Source organism: Ischnura elegans, chromosome 10 (assembly GCF_921293095.1).
Source record: "Ischnura elegans chromosome 10, ioIscEleg1.1, whole genome shotgun sequence".
In the NCBI taxonomy this organism is placed as follows: domain Eukaryota; kingdom Metazoa; phylum Arthropoda; class Insecta; order Odonata; family Coenagrionidae; genus Ischnura; species Ischnura elegans.
The window spans coordinates 50,777,199-50,789,370 of NC_060255.1; the positions used below are offsets into that span (position 1 = coordinate 50,777,199).

The window sequence follows — 12,172 nt, forward strand, 5'->3', positions numbered from 1 at the left end:
GCGGCGCTGAAGGCGCTTAAGTAATTTGCCAATATGGCAGATCGATGATACCGTTGCGATGGTTACATTGGTGTAATAGGAGGAATCGTCGAAATCCACTGCGAAAAATTTAGTAGAAAATGTCAAGGAAGAATTTTCTTGGTTTTTAAGGAAGTATTTCGATACCTAAGGGTAGCGACAAATAGCATTAAAGTATCAGGAGGTAATGAATTATAACTGAAATATCGGCCACAAGCTCACGGCGATTACCAACTCAAAGGGTTCATAACGACCATAAATGCGTGACTCCGAAAAAAATACACTATGCTTAGCATGATAAAAAAGAAAAGTGCAATTTGTTAGTTATACTTGGTGCTTCAGGAGGAATATGCTATACTTCAGTAGGCGGTAGGGGTGACAATTTTAAGTTTTTTGTAAATGAACATGGGGCCGCAATTCCTTAGTTCGTGCACCATGGCAACGCAAACGTTGTTTCATGAGATGCTAGTGCTAGTTTTTTTTTAATTTCAGAGTATGAAAACGATGAAAGAGTTGACGGTCGAAACTTCGGGGTATATGAAGAGTCGAACATACATGGTTACCTTAGAATATTGTATTTCAGTCGCTTGAACTTCCCAGCATCTTTTCCTGGGAGAAATATCATTACAATAGATTTTCCCGACCTTCTAGCCCCCTTTATGAGCCAACTAAGCTTCCGCACCTTGTCAAATTTGTGGCGGAAAATCTTCAAACACCTTCACTTGTTTTTTTTAAACAAATTGGAGCGCGATGTGACTTCTCTGGTTGCATTTTCCACTTGTTTGTTCGGCACGTGCCGCAGACTACCCTAATTACGGTTACTGTTACAAATTAGGAGGCTGTACAATTTTCCTTGTGCAGCCTGTTACCAGCAGGGGGTATTTGTGCACAGCGCAGTCTGGGGACTCTGAGTCAACCCACTGTATTCGTGCTCCCTCCCCTATTCAACCCTAGCTTCGCCACCCCTCATTAACTCGACTTCCGAAGCGCTGCTATTACCTGTGGATGGTCCACTCCCTGCTATTCTCTATTCCTCCATCAAAATGAGGGGTGTGTACCATTCATAAGTTCTGCACCTGCACGATCTCAACTTTGGTTTACTCCCATCCTTGGTGCGGGCCTTATCGTAATTTGGTTGTTACCTTACGCACTACGTGGGAGATCAGGTGAGCTGCAACGTAATAGGAAGTTGGGAAACCCCCATTGGGACACTTCGGTGTATTCGATATTTCCTCTCATGGATATGGAAAAGTTTCAATATTTTTATTTTATTCCCATACCTTCCGAATACAGTACATATTGACCATTTTACATCGGGGTTTTCAACAAGTTTAACAATTACACGTACACGAACAACCATGCCCAGGGCAATGGCAAACTACCTAGGCGGGTCTCGAACCCGCGACCTCTTGTTTGACAGGCAAAGATTCGCATTTTATTCCTGTGAAAAAGTTGGTCGCGATAATTTCATAAAATTTTTATTACATTCTCGAATAATAATTAATTTTGCGGGGGTTAACCAAGTTTGATTACACACGGTAATTGAAAAATTTGAGGAATTTTTCAAATAAACATATCAATATAAATTTGAAAAAATGTGGCAGTTATAAAAAAAAAATTAATTACTTAGAAAAATGCATGCATTGCTATTGGAAACACTAATAAATAAACTTTTTTAATTTTCGAGAAGAGAGAAGAAAAAATACTCAAATAATGTTAGTTATGCTTTATATAATTGTCAGTATAATCTAGTATCAGCTATCATTTTGATAATATTTAATATTATATATGCTAATACCTTATATTTGAAAAAATAAAGAAATCATAACAAATATCAACAGCATATTTTGCATGCTCTATCTTCGTTGGCAGATTGCTTTCATAAGTAGGATATACATACAGATCTCATGGCCTATTACACAAAGAAAAAGAATCAACACGCAGAAAATTAAAATTTCAGGGGAAACCACAAAAAGAATGCTGTATCTATTGCGTCCGTAAAAAGAAAATATCAGGTGGCGTAATATTACATTCATAGCACGAAAAGTTTTTGTAAAAACTCGATGAGACCGTGAGAAAAATTAACCTGGGCCGGTAATTACTGCTGAATTTTGTCTTTCCGGGCTACTGATCAGTTCGGTGGCAATTCGCCAATTTTACGTCCGCTCATGTTTATACTTTATCGCGGTGAGTGCACTTTTGCGGCCGATCGAGGACGGCCTTGCAAGAAAGATAGGGCTTCAGGGAAGCCACAAAAACTGCCGAACTTCAACTCAGAGATAATTTCGCACTTGGCTGTGAATGTGTTAACTTGATATCTGACATCTCAAGGCCATACAATACGTAGTGGATAGATATGGTGTTCACTCAGTGGCTCAGAAAGCCAAAGTATTTGGTTCGATTCCCATCCTGTTCTCTCTCTCATAGGTTCATATTTCACCAAGACTACGCATTTCATAGTTGATAACTGCCTAATTCGAACTTCATGCAATCTTTAAAGGTCCTATCTTCTTACATAGCTTAAAAAATGCGTTCCTTTACTCATCTGCATGCTATGCATTTTTACGATTGATCGGTCTTTAAAGAAATATTTATGAAATGATTTACCGAAGTACGTGATTCATTATTCATACTGTATCGCACAGACTCAATGGAGCTAGTAATGGAAAAAATCGATATAGACTAAAATAGAAAATAGAGTTTTAGCAGTCTAAGGTCGAGGAGATCGAGCCATGACCATCGAGTTTCAATCCATAGGGGAGGGTGGTGTACCTGTACCTAGGGCATAGTGTGCCTAGGAACGCTTGAAACTATCGGAAAAGCTGCCACCTGTAGGGCCTTTAAAGTAAGCTATTACGTGAAAGAAGCACTATAGTGTAGCATAGGTCAAGTTGAGTCCATTTGAATTATTTTTACAAAGAAGGCGCTATTTTAAAATTTTTAACGCTGAAAAGGAAACATATTTGGTGGCATATCGAAGTCTTTTACCAAAAATTGATCACTCCAACAATTGGCTAACGTAGCATAGGTGAAATCGACATATAATGGTGATTAGTATTAGCTACTTATTTGGTATTTTAGACGTAATATTAAACAGTAAATTCAGCCGACATTAAAAATGGCTCCCTGTCAAACCAAGGAACACAAGCCCACGATGGGAACATGTTGCTATGTTTGTGATTTTTGTAGTCAGCCGTAATTTATGGTCTAATATTCTATGATTTGCTTTTTTGTGATAGTCATTATATAATTAGACTTAATAGAATGATCTTAATTTAGGAGGGCTTAACCTAAGTTTATTGTTACTTGAAAGGAGTTATATTTTTTAAATTGAGTTTTTACCTAAGCTACGTCAATTTTCTTTATAATTTAATGTATTTTCAAATTTAATGAAACGTTCGTATTTATTTCCATTTTTCACATTTTTAATTACCGTTCCCACCAATCTAACTTGTGTTCCTTGGTACAATAGGTAGTGTTCCTAGGTACACGAACCTGATGTACCTCAGAACAATTTTAAGCACTTTAAGAAGTTTTAATTAGATCCATTAATAGTAAAGTTTCAAGTCTAAAACTTAAAACATATGTTAAGTAACCCTGATGGATTGAATTTTTACCATTAGACTGAATCTTCAGTAAATATATTTTGCTTTTTATAAAATATTTGAAAACGTGTTCCGTGGTACAGTACCCTCCCCTACTCTATTCTTCAACTGCAATCTTGAGCATTTCGTTATAATATTAAAGTAAGAAATTGCAATATTTCCACTGAGTTTCTCTGAATGAGAAAACTCAATGGAAATGTTTCAATGTCTTATTTTAATAATATTAAGAACTTCCACCATATCGTGCCTAACATCATGCAAGATATTGGATATTTCGTTTGATCTCTACAGCGTCACTACCGGCCTATGATAACGTCATCCGTCCCAAGTGATAGTCTTTTCTCTAAGGCCGGCCTTCGGGATACGAAGCCAGCACTCCAGCTACCACCGCACCCTGGCATCCCAACCCCACACCCTCCACGTCCCCTTCACCCGTCCTCTCCCTTTCACTTTGCCTCGTTAAGGGTTTTTTCTCCCTCTCAAACGGTTTCATTTGTCACCCTGCGTCGCTCGTTAGTTAGCGGCTGCTATTCCAAGGGATGGGTGGGGAAGGGAATTTTTGGGGTTTGGGGCAGCGCTCCAGGGGGTTAGGCCGCTCGTCCTGACATCTGTCGGCTAAGTTATGAGCGGTGAGGAGAAAAGAGGGTGGTTGGAGGCACGCATGGGGTGGAAGTGTGTGTTTCTGATTTATTGGTTTTATCGGATGAACGCCACCGTAATTGGGTTTGCGAGTCTCAAACTATAACCCCCTTACGTATCCTCTCCCCTTCCTAGGTGCATATACAATAGACCGTTTCTAAATGGACATATTACCTACATGAGGTGAAATCGGTGTAGGTAATCGGAACTGGATTTAAGCGCAAACATGTCTCATCCGGATGAATGTGCTGATCCCGACAAATCTACATCTACATAATATCTTGCGACGCATGTACCACAGCTACATGCAGTGAAATTGGTGTTAATATGTACTCGATTTAAGCAAAAACATGTCTCATCCGGACGAATATGCTTGTTTCGATAGATATACATCTACATAATACCCTGCGAGCCACCTCTGGGGTGTTTGGCAGGGTAGATCAAACACCAGTATATAGCATAAAAATAGATCCCCACATTCACAACGCACAAATACATACATATAACACATAAGATTCTATATCCTACTTATAAAGGCAATCTGCTTATGCATCTAGAACATGCAAAACATTGTGTTAGAATAAATTTAAAAAATATATTGCATTACCTTAAGGAATACATAAGTTTATAAGTTACACTACCAGTCAACTAACTTGTTTCCAACTAATTTTAAGTCCTGACGCTGCTGTTTTTTTTATGATATGATCTACTGCAGTATGTTAGTAAGGTATGTGTAACTTTGTGGGAAAATAAAACGTTCTTGAATTTAGTTGAAATGAATAATCTGCCCAGATGCAGATACTTTCATGCATTTGCTCACTGTGTTCACGGAAAACTATTTAAAAAAAAAAATTTTTTTTTGTCCCCATCACCTTCCATACAGCCAAGTTTCTTTGAGTAACTTTTTGCATAAATTTCATCATGAGAGGATAAAATCGTATTTTTCTGTGAATTCTATTCCGTTGTAAGCAATTATTGAAAATGGGCCTTTCTCTTCATTTCATCTTAGAATACACAATAAAAGGTAAATTGTCCTCTTATCCCCAAATTTTCAATTTCAAAGCAGGTAGTGAGAACAAAAATGTGACAGAAGCGAGCCACCTCCAGGGGCTTCAGTGCTTTTTTCACAAACTTGAAGAGTGCATATTGTAAATTACCTACCTATATGCTGGTGAAATTTTCGTGCCGAACATCCTCGCTGGGTATCATTTAGATATATATTATATCAATGAAGGGTGTTTATTACGGTCTGAGTTGTCGTTAAATAAACTAAACTGTACACCTCATTCTTATGGAAAACATAACTCAAACTGCGTGGCCTGTGTTAAGGTACGAGTTACCGTGGCGAATGAGGTAGCGGCATGGCATGAAAACCCAAATCCAACTGTGCCAGTAGCGGATACCGAAAAAACTCAAGGGGGGCAACGCTACAAAATATTTTACCAAACTTTCGCATAAAAAATGTGGAGCTAACTTTACTTTTATCGTAATGAAAAAATTATCGAGTCACTTGCAAAGTTTAAGAAATTTTTATTTTAATTCATTACACGCATATACAAGACAATGCTATCTTATGATATAAACTAGTTAAATTTGTGGTTCGGCAATATTCGGCAATGTGGGCGTCCGCGCAAAGGGGGGTGGGAGGGAACGCCCCCTGCGCCTCCACCACTGAATTTTACCGCAAAAGTAAATGCCAATTTTATCAATATTTTATCATAAGCAATGAATTAAAACAACGGAGTCAACAGAAAAGTTTTCAACTAACATTGATTGGTAACTATTTAGACGATGACATTGGTATTACTCTGTGGCAACAGGCCGCTGTCCTATTTTCAGTCTTCTAAGGCCTCGGTAGCGCAGTAGGCAGCGCGTAAGTCTCATAATCTTAAGGTCGTGAGTTCGATCCTCACCCGGGGCATATTTTTATGGCTCTTATGCAATCTTCAATTTTTTATGTTACTGATGACCTAGTACGAAATATCTTTCACTCAGCCGTAGGGTCTTTACGAAGCATTTTCACAATCTCTCTGTAGAATTGGTGAATTGAGCTATCGTGTCAGCTCACAGTAAAATCCCGAAGACTTAATTGATGTATTTTCTTCGAATATAGCGCAAGACTCACCGAATATTCGCATTGCTGGAAGGTCATTGTCCGTGCAGTTTGTTTCCGCATTACAATACCTTTCACTCTAATGTTTTATATTTTCCATAGGAATAACCTTGCTTATTAGTGGGTAGCACCTTTGCAACTAGATTATGACCCATGACATGGGTTATCCCTCCAAATGGATGTATTCAGAATTTTATGAGCATCAACTCCAATGAGTATTTTTAGGCCGATTAGATATTTCGACCCAAAAAGGCTTTCAATGGACCATGGAATATTTTAGAAATATTATTTTTCTCCTTTCATTTAATGATCCCTTATCTTCCATGAATGGCTTCCAGACATGTGACAATTCCTGCTTACGTAATGTGCATTAGCTTAATTTTTTCGCTGATTTCACTAGATAAGTACATTCAAACCATTGCGTTGCTATAACATTTCTGCATTACTGTATGCAAACAAATAAATGAATTATGCATCCACGGGTGTTTATTTTTGCCGTTTGTCATAAATACCTGGATATTAATTAATTCAACGTATTTACGAGGGTATCCTCTCAGGGTTTCATTTATTTTTTTAGTTCATTTAATACTGTACCACCGAAAACAGCACCGTTTTCCTTTTACATTGCGGTTTTCAGCTTAAACATCAAACGTACACGAACACAATATCCTTAATAGGGACTCTAACCCGCGACCCCTTGTGCGACAGGCAAGAACTTTACCTCGCCGCCACTATTTTTATTTATTTATTTTATTCATTATTTTCAAATTTATTTCTTATTTTCGTATAGTTCAAATTTACCTTAAAATACCTACATTAAATGAGTATTTTACTATGCTATGCCCGATGTGGTTTCCTTTCTTACAGAACTCCTTGCACCATGTTCCATTACACCCTACGATATCCTCTTGGAGATATTTCCGAAACGGAACTAGGGTGAGTGAAAGGGAAAATGGGAGTTGAGACCCTTGAGGAGCGGTCAAGAAGGGTTTGAGAAATAGCCTGGACAGGGGTCAAGGAACTGGAAGAATGGCTAACACATGCTGACCACCCGCACTTGCTACCGATTCCAGATGTCCAGCGGAAACGTCTGTCTGGAGGAACAGGTTGGTTAGTTGCCTCACTCTGGAGCACTTTCATGTATCCCATGACCCTCAGCTTGCCTATTTCGGAAACCACGGAAGGCATAAACTGCTTTTTTGTGGCTTCCGTTCCAGATTAGACGAGCACACTTTTTCTAAAGCTGACTGGAGTTATGGCAGTAACCCAAAGTGCATTTTTGAAAGACATGGCCCTCAAAATGCATTAAATAAGGGAAAGAAGTGCAAAGAAGGGCCCAGAATGAGTTAAGGCCGTTTTATACGGTGCACGTACTTGCACAATCTGACGAGTGAATGAAGGCGCAGTCAAAATTGTGTCGCGTAAAGCGGTGAATTGCTAGAACGCATACGAGAATGCGTGGACGTGAGATGGAAAAATAGTCCCTGTTCTAATTTCGTTCATGCATTCGCGCAATCTCACGCCAGTTGGAAATTAATGCAGTTCTAACCTGCGCACTTCCGTGCCCCGTGTAAAACGGCCTTAATTCGATGAATTGCTAGGACATATGCGAGAATGCGTGGACGTGAGATGGCAAAATAGCCCCTGTTCTAATTTCGTTCATGCATTCGCGCAATCCCACGCCAGTTGGAAATTAATGCAGTTCTAACCTGCGCACTTTCGTGCCCCGTGTAAAACGGCCTTTACATTTCATGTGCTATATAGGATGTAAAAGAGAAGAAATATGTAGCTATGAAGAGATTAGCGGATAGGAGAGAGGAATGGAGAGCTGCGCCAAACCAATCTTAGAATTATTGACTAATGATGATGACTACTTCTACACTAAAAGCAAAAAAGCAATCAAATGAAAGGAAAAACAAATTATTTCAATGGAGGAATGGAGTGCTGCACCAAAACAATCCTGGGATAAAAAAACGAGGATTGAAGCGCGATGGAGTGGAATTTTTCCATATTGAAATAAGCACTTGCAATTTTCCACGAGTTTTATTTATTAATTCACCATGACATAGGTTTCAATGTTATCACATCATTTTCTGGGATTATTGAGTAATGATTATGATGATGATGAAGTAAGTATTTCTGTTTTTGATATGAAATTTGGAACTATATGCGCATTTCCAACACGTTGCAGTTATTAAATGGCGATAAAATGGAAGTTATATTATTTTCAAATTTTTCTTAATTAGTCCTACCATTACGAAATATTGTTATTTAAATTTTACTAATGTCATAAATACTGATTAAACGAGTTACTGAGTTTTTGATGAAGTGAAAAATTCTTAGGTCACTGTTTTGCTAATGTCCGATCTATGACAGTTATTAATTGATTTATGATGAAAAGATATGGTGAAAAGGCTTAAAAGAGACTTAAATAATGGGGCTTCGTAAAAGATATTTCGCAAAAGGGCATAAGTATTGTATTAAAACGATTGAAGATCGCATTATATTCATACAAAAGATAAAAATGCCCCGGGTGAGGATCGAACTCACGACCTTAAGATTATGAGACTTACGCGCTACCTACTGCGCTACCGAGGCCTGTTAAAAATGGGAAAACGACACCTGTTCGGGCGAAGTAATATCATTGCAATCATTTAATTCAAACTGTGTAATTATTAATTTAAATCAATGAGTACAAGTGCGATATAATAAAGGGACGATTAAACTACTTATAAACAAAGGGGGACTAAAATACTACGGAAGATTACTTGGAGAGACATCATAGGGTTAGTTTAGCTCATTTAAAACTTAATATAATTCATGCAGTCCATCTGTTTCCTTTTTCCGCTACTCTACACAGCATCGACATCAGTGCAGAGTTCAACGCAAGAAAACCTCGGTAGAAGTTTCCTGCATGCAAATTTTTTAGTACTGTCGCCTCCAAAATCGTGTACACTCGAATATGATAACGATAAACGGAATTACGAAAAAGGGCACAGAAAAAGTTTTACCATAACTCATCTTACTCTTGTCAACCGATCAACAGCTATGTGGGAGGAAACTCGACGATGGAGTCAGCATGACTTTCCTGTTTCAACATGCGTTCACAGCAATTCATGCCATGGATACCAACGTTGAGGTAGATGAACATTTCATCTAGATATGCCATAAGTTTCAAATGAGTATCTTCAACATAAAAAGAGCTGGTGTGCGGCAATCGACCGTCGTAATACTGCGTGCAAGCCAAAGAAGAGGGTTGCAGGCAGAAAAGGAGTAACCTTAAGGTAGGTACTTGAACTTATTCAAGGGCCTACCCAGGATCAAAACTAGGGCGGGGGGCAAGCCATTCTTGTTCAAGTTTTAGGTAAGATTTAAGCATGGAAAAGGCGAATGAAATCAACATTTTAAGGAAACTGTAACAGCTCTTTGTTATTTTTTCAAATTATTTGCCTGAAAAAGTATTATTTTCCTTAAAGAAATTTGCAATTTTTGCGTCTAGGGGGTGGGGGCAGCTGCCCCCTCCGGTCCCTCGCTGGGTACGCCCATGAACTTATTGCACATTAACCAAATCAACTGATTAACTAACAACTGAACACAAATCAACTGACTGGCGTCACTTGGTGGCATTAAGTAATCCATAATATACGTAAAATAATCCATAGTATACACAGATAATTACTGTTCCTCAAACAATTGATCACTGTCGACTAGTTTCGATATCTATAGCTACGGCAGCTACAATTACGACTGGTGATGGTTCACCCCCTGCCAAACACCCTTATAGGAGGCTTTCAGGGTAATATGTAAATTCAGACGTCTTGAAAATGACGCAACAGGCGTACAACTATTGCAACGACGACTGTTTCTCTCGAAAATGGTGCAATAGTCGTCGAAACTCCTAGCCCACCGCAATGAATAGTTCGTGGAACCAGAGGCGCAGCAAGAATTAAGGCTAGGGAGGGTTTTAGGCGCAACTAATACTTTGGGGGTGTAGGGGTATTGCATACCCACCAGGGTAAGTGGGAGTTGCAGGGGCCCTCCTTCAGAAAGATTTTAAGATTAATGGTTCAAAATGGCGAGTTTTACGGCTTTCTGGGGGATATTTGATTAATCCTAACACTATTCCATAACTAATAATAAACTATTAAGTAAAATGGATTAAACTTAAAAATTTCTCTGAGCTCTGGGATGTTTTATCCACCAAAACCCTCTCCCCTCGCTGCGCCAATGCGTGGAACTATTCTTTGATCTATTTAATATGATAATATTGCATATAAGTCTAGATAAGCGAACCCGGTTTCATTAAAAGAGCTCGAGAGACTATCTGTTGATTGTATTGATGGCAAGGGATGAAACACCTGATGTGAGGAGTGGTGGACAGGTTATATTGCGATTCATCCAGGTGGGAGGGTTGGAAAGCCAATATCGAACACTCCCTTATCCAATTGGGTTCGTTCCGCAGCTTAGCTCACCCTCAGCTGGGCTCATGGCTGAGAATATTGTTATTCTCTGCAGCAGGATGTATGTTTAGTTCTCGCATTAGATTTCATTCTCTTTATGAAGAATCAGAGAAACAGACTCAAGAACGCAGGTAGTAAAAAAAATCCAAAAGCGCGAGATTCAAAAGCGAATTTAGGAAGCGACCGTCCTTCCCTCCGTATCTCATGGAATATTGAAAATATTGCAAATTTTTAGGCTGCTCTCCAGTGAGGGTTTTTATTCCACCATCATAACAAACAGTTATTAAAAACAATCGCTGAACATCGAAGAGCCACTTGTCTCTGACCTGATATGCATTACTTTTAATGTAACAAGTGACTTTGTTCGCAGTCACGCGCACGGATGAACAGTTACATACACCCAGGATGAAATTCCCCATGAAAAAATGTTTGGCTTTCGAGAAACCCCATCCTGAAGTACGCTTTGAGAGGATGGCTTGGTGGTGTAACAAGCTAGCACGGCTGACCGTTAATCGGGAGACCCGGGTTCGTGTTCCGGCTAAGCCAAATCGTTTTTCATGATGTATTTAACTGATATGCATTGTCACTGAGAGGTATTGCATATCACCAAACGGCCACGGAAAGTTATGTGCCACACTCCAACCCCTAAGAAAACGGCCTGAATTCGCTCCAGATGTGTTACTTGGGACTTAGGCTTTACCGAGATGACTAATTTTACTCACCATACTCTGGATTGCAGCTGGGAAGCCATTTGCATGGTCGGCGAATGAAGCAGAGTCTGTGGCGTTCTGTCTCTTTGACGTCTATTTTTGAACCAGTTAGATACCTGAAAGAGAACAATAATCACAATCATGGAAACGAATCATAATGAAATTAATTAGTTTCTAATGGAATAAGGATAAGATTTTAAGGGATAGAGAATCAGGTGAAATTATATCTCTTCCACTGAATTTCGATCTTCATGTGGAGAAATAATCATTTCAATGCCTCATCTACGTTAAAATTGTCGACGTAAGTGAATTACGAGTAATTAACTGCTCACTGGTAGGATGAAGTTTGAATCCCGATAACGATAAAATATTACACACATCAGAAATAAATGCGACATAAAAAATGATTGATAATTTGACAGTTGAATTACTTGGTTAACTTTTTACTGGACAATTTCACACCGAATAACATGTCCAGTGGTAGTAGCAGGTCTATGTGTATATAGATTTTGGATGTGAGTAAAGGACTCCATTAATAGTGAAAATGAGAAAAAATCGCTAACTTATTTTTAACTACGTGGTATTCCATTTAAAGCTTTCTTGGATGAATAACTATTACTCATACCT

At 38.7% G+C, this 12,172-nt stretch overlaps 1 protein-coding gene and 2 non-coding genes across 3 annotated transcripts in view; 1 reads left to right on the forward strand and 2 right to left on the reverse strand.

Moving 5' to 3' along the window:
• LOC124166964 (homeobox protein SIX1-like) overlaps positions 1 to 12,172 on the reverse strand; it is a 42,510-nt gene that overhangs the window by 8,396 nt on the left and 21,942 nt on the right. The window contains exon 5 of the mRNA XM_046544705.1: positions 11,558 to 11,661. Coding sequence (XP_046400661.1) covers positions 11,558 to 11,661 — 104 coding nt within the window. The remainder of the gene's footprint in view (positions 1 to 11,557; positions 11,662 to 12,172) is intronic.
• Positions 6,111 to 6,183, forward strand: Trnam-cau. The gene has a single exon. It is a non-coding gene; the product is annotated as a tRNA-Met (tRNA).
• On the reverse strand, positions 8,901 to 8,973 carry Trnam-cau. Its single transcript has one exon. It is a non-coding gene; the product is annotated as a tRNA-Met (tRNA).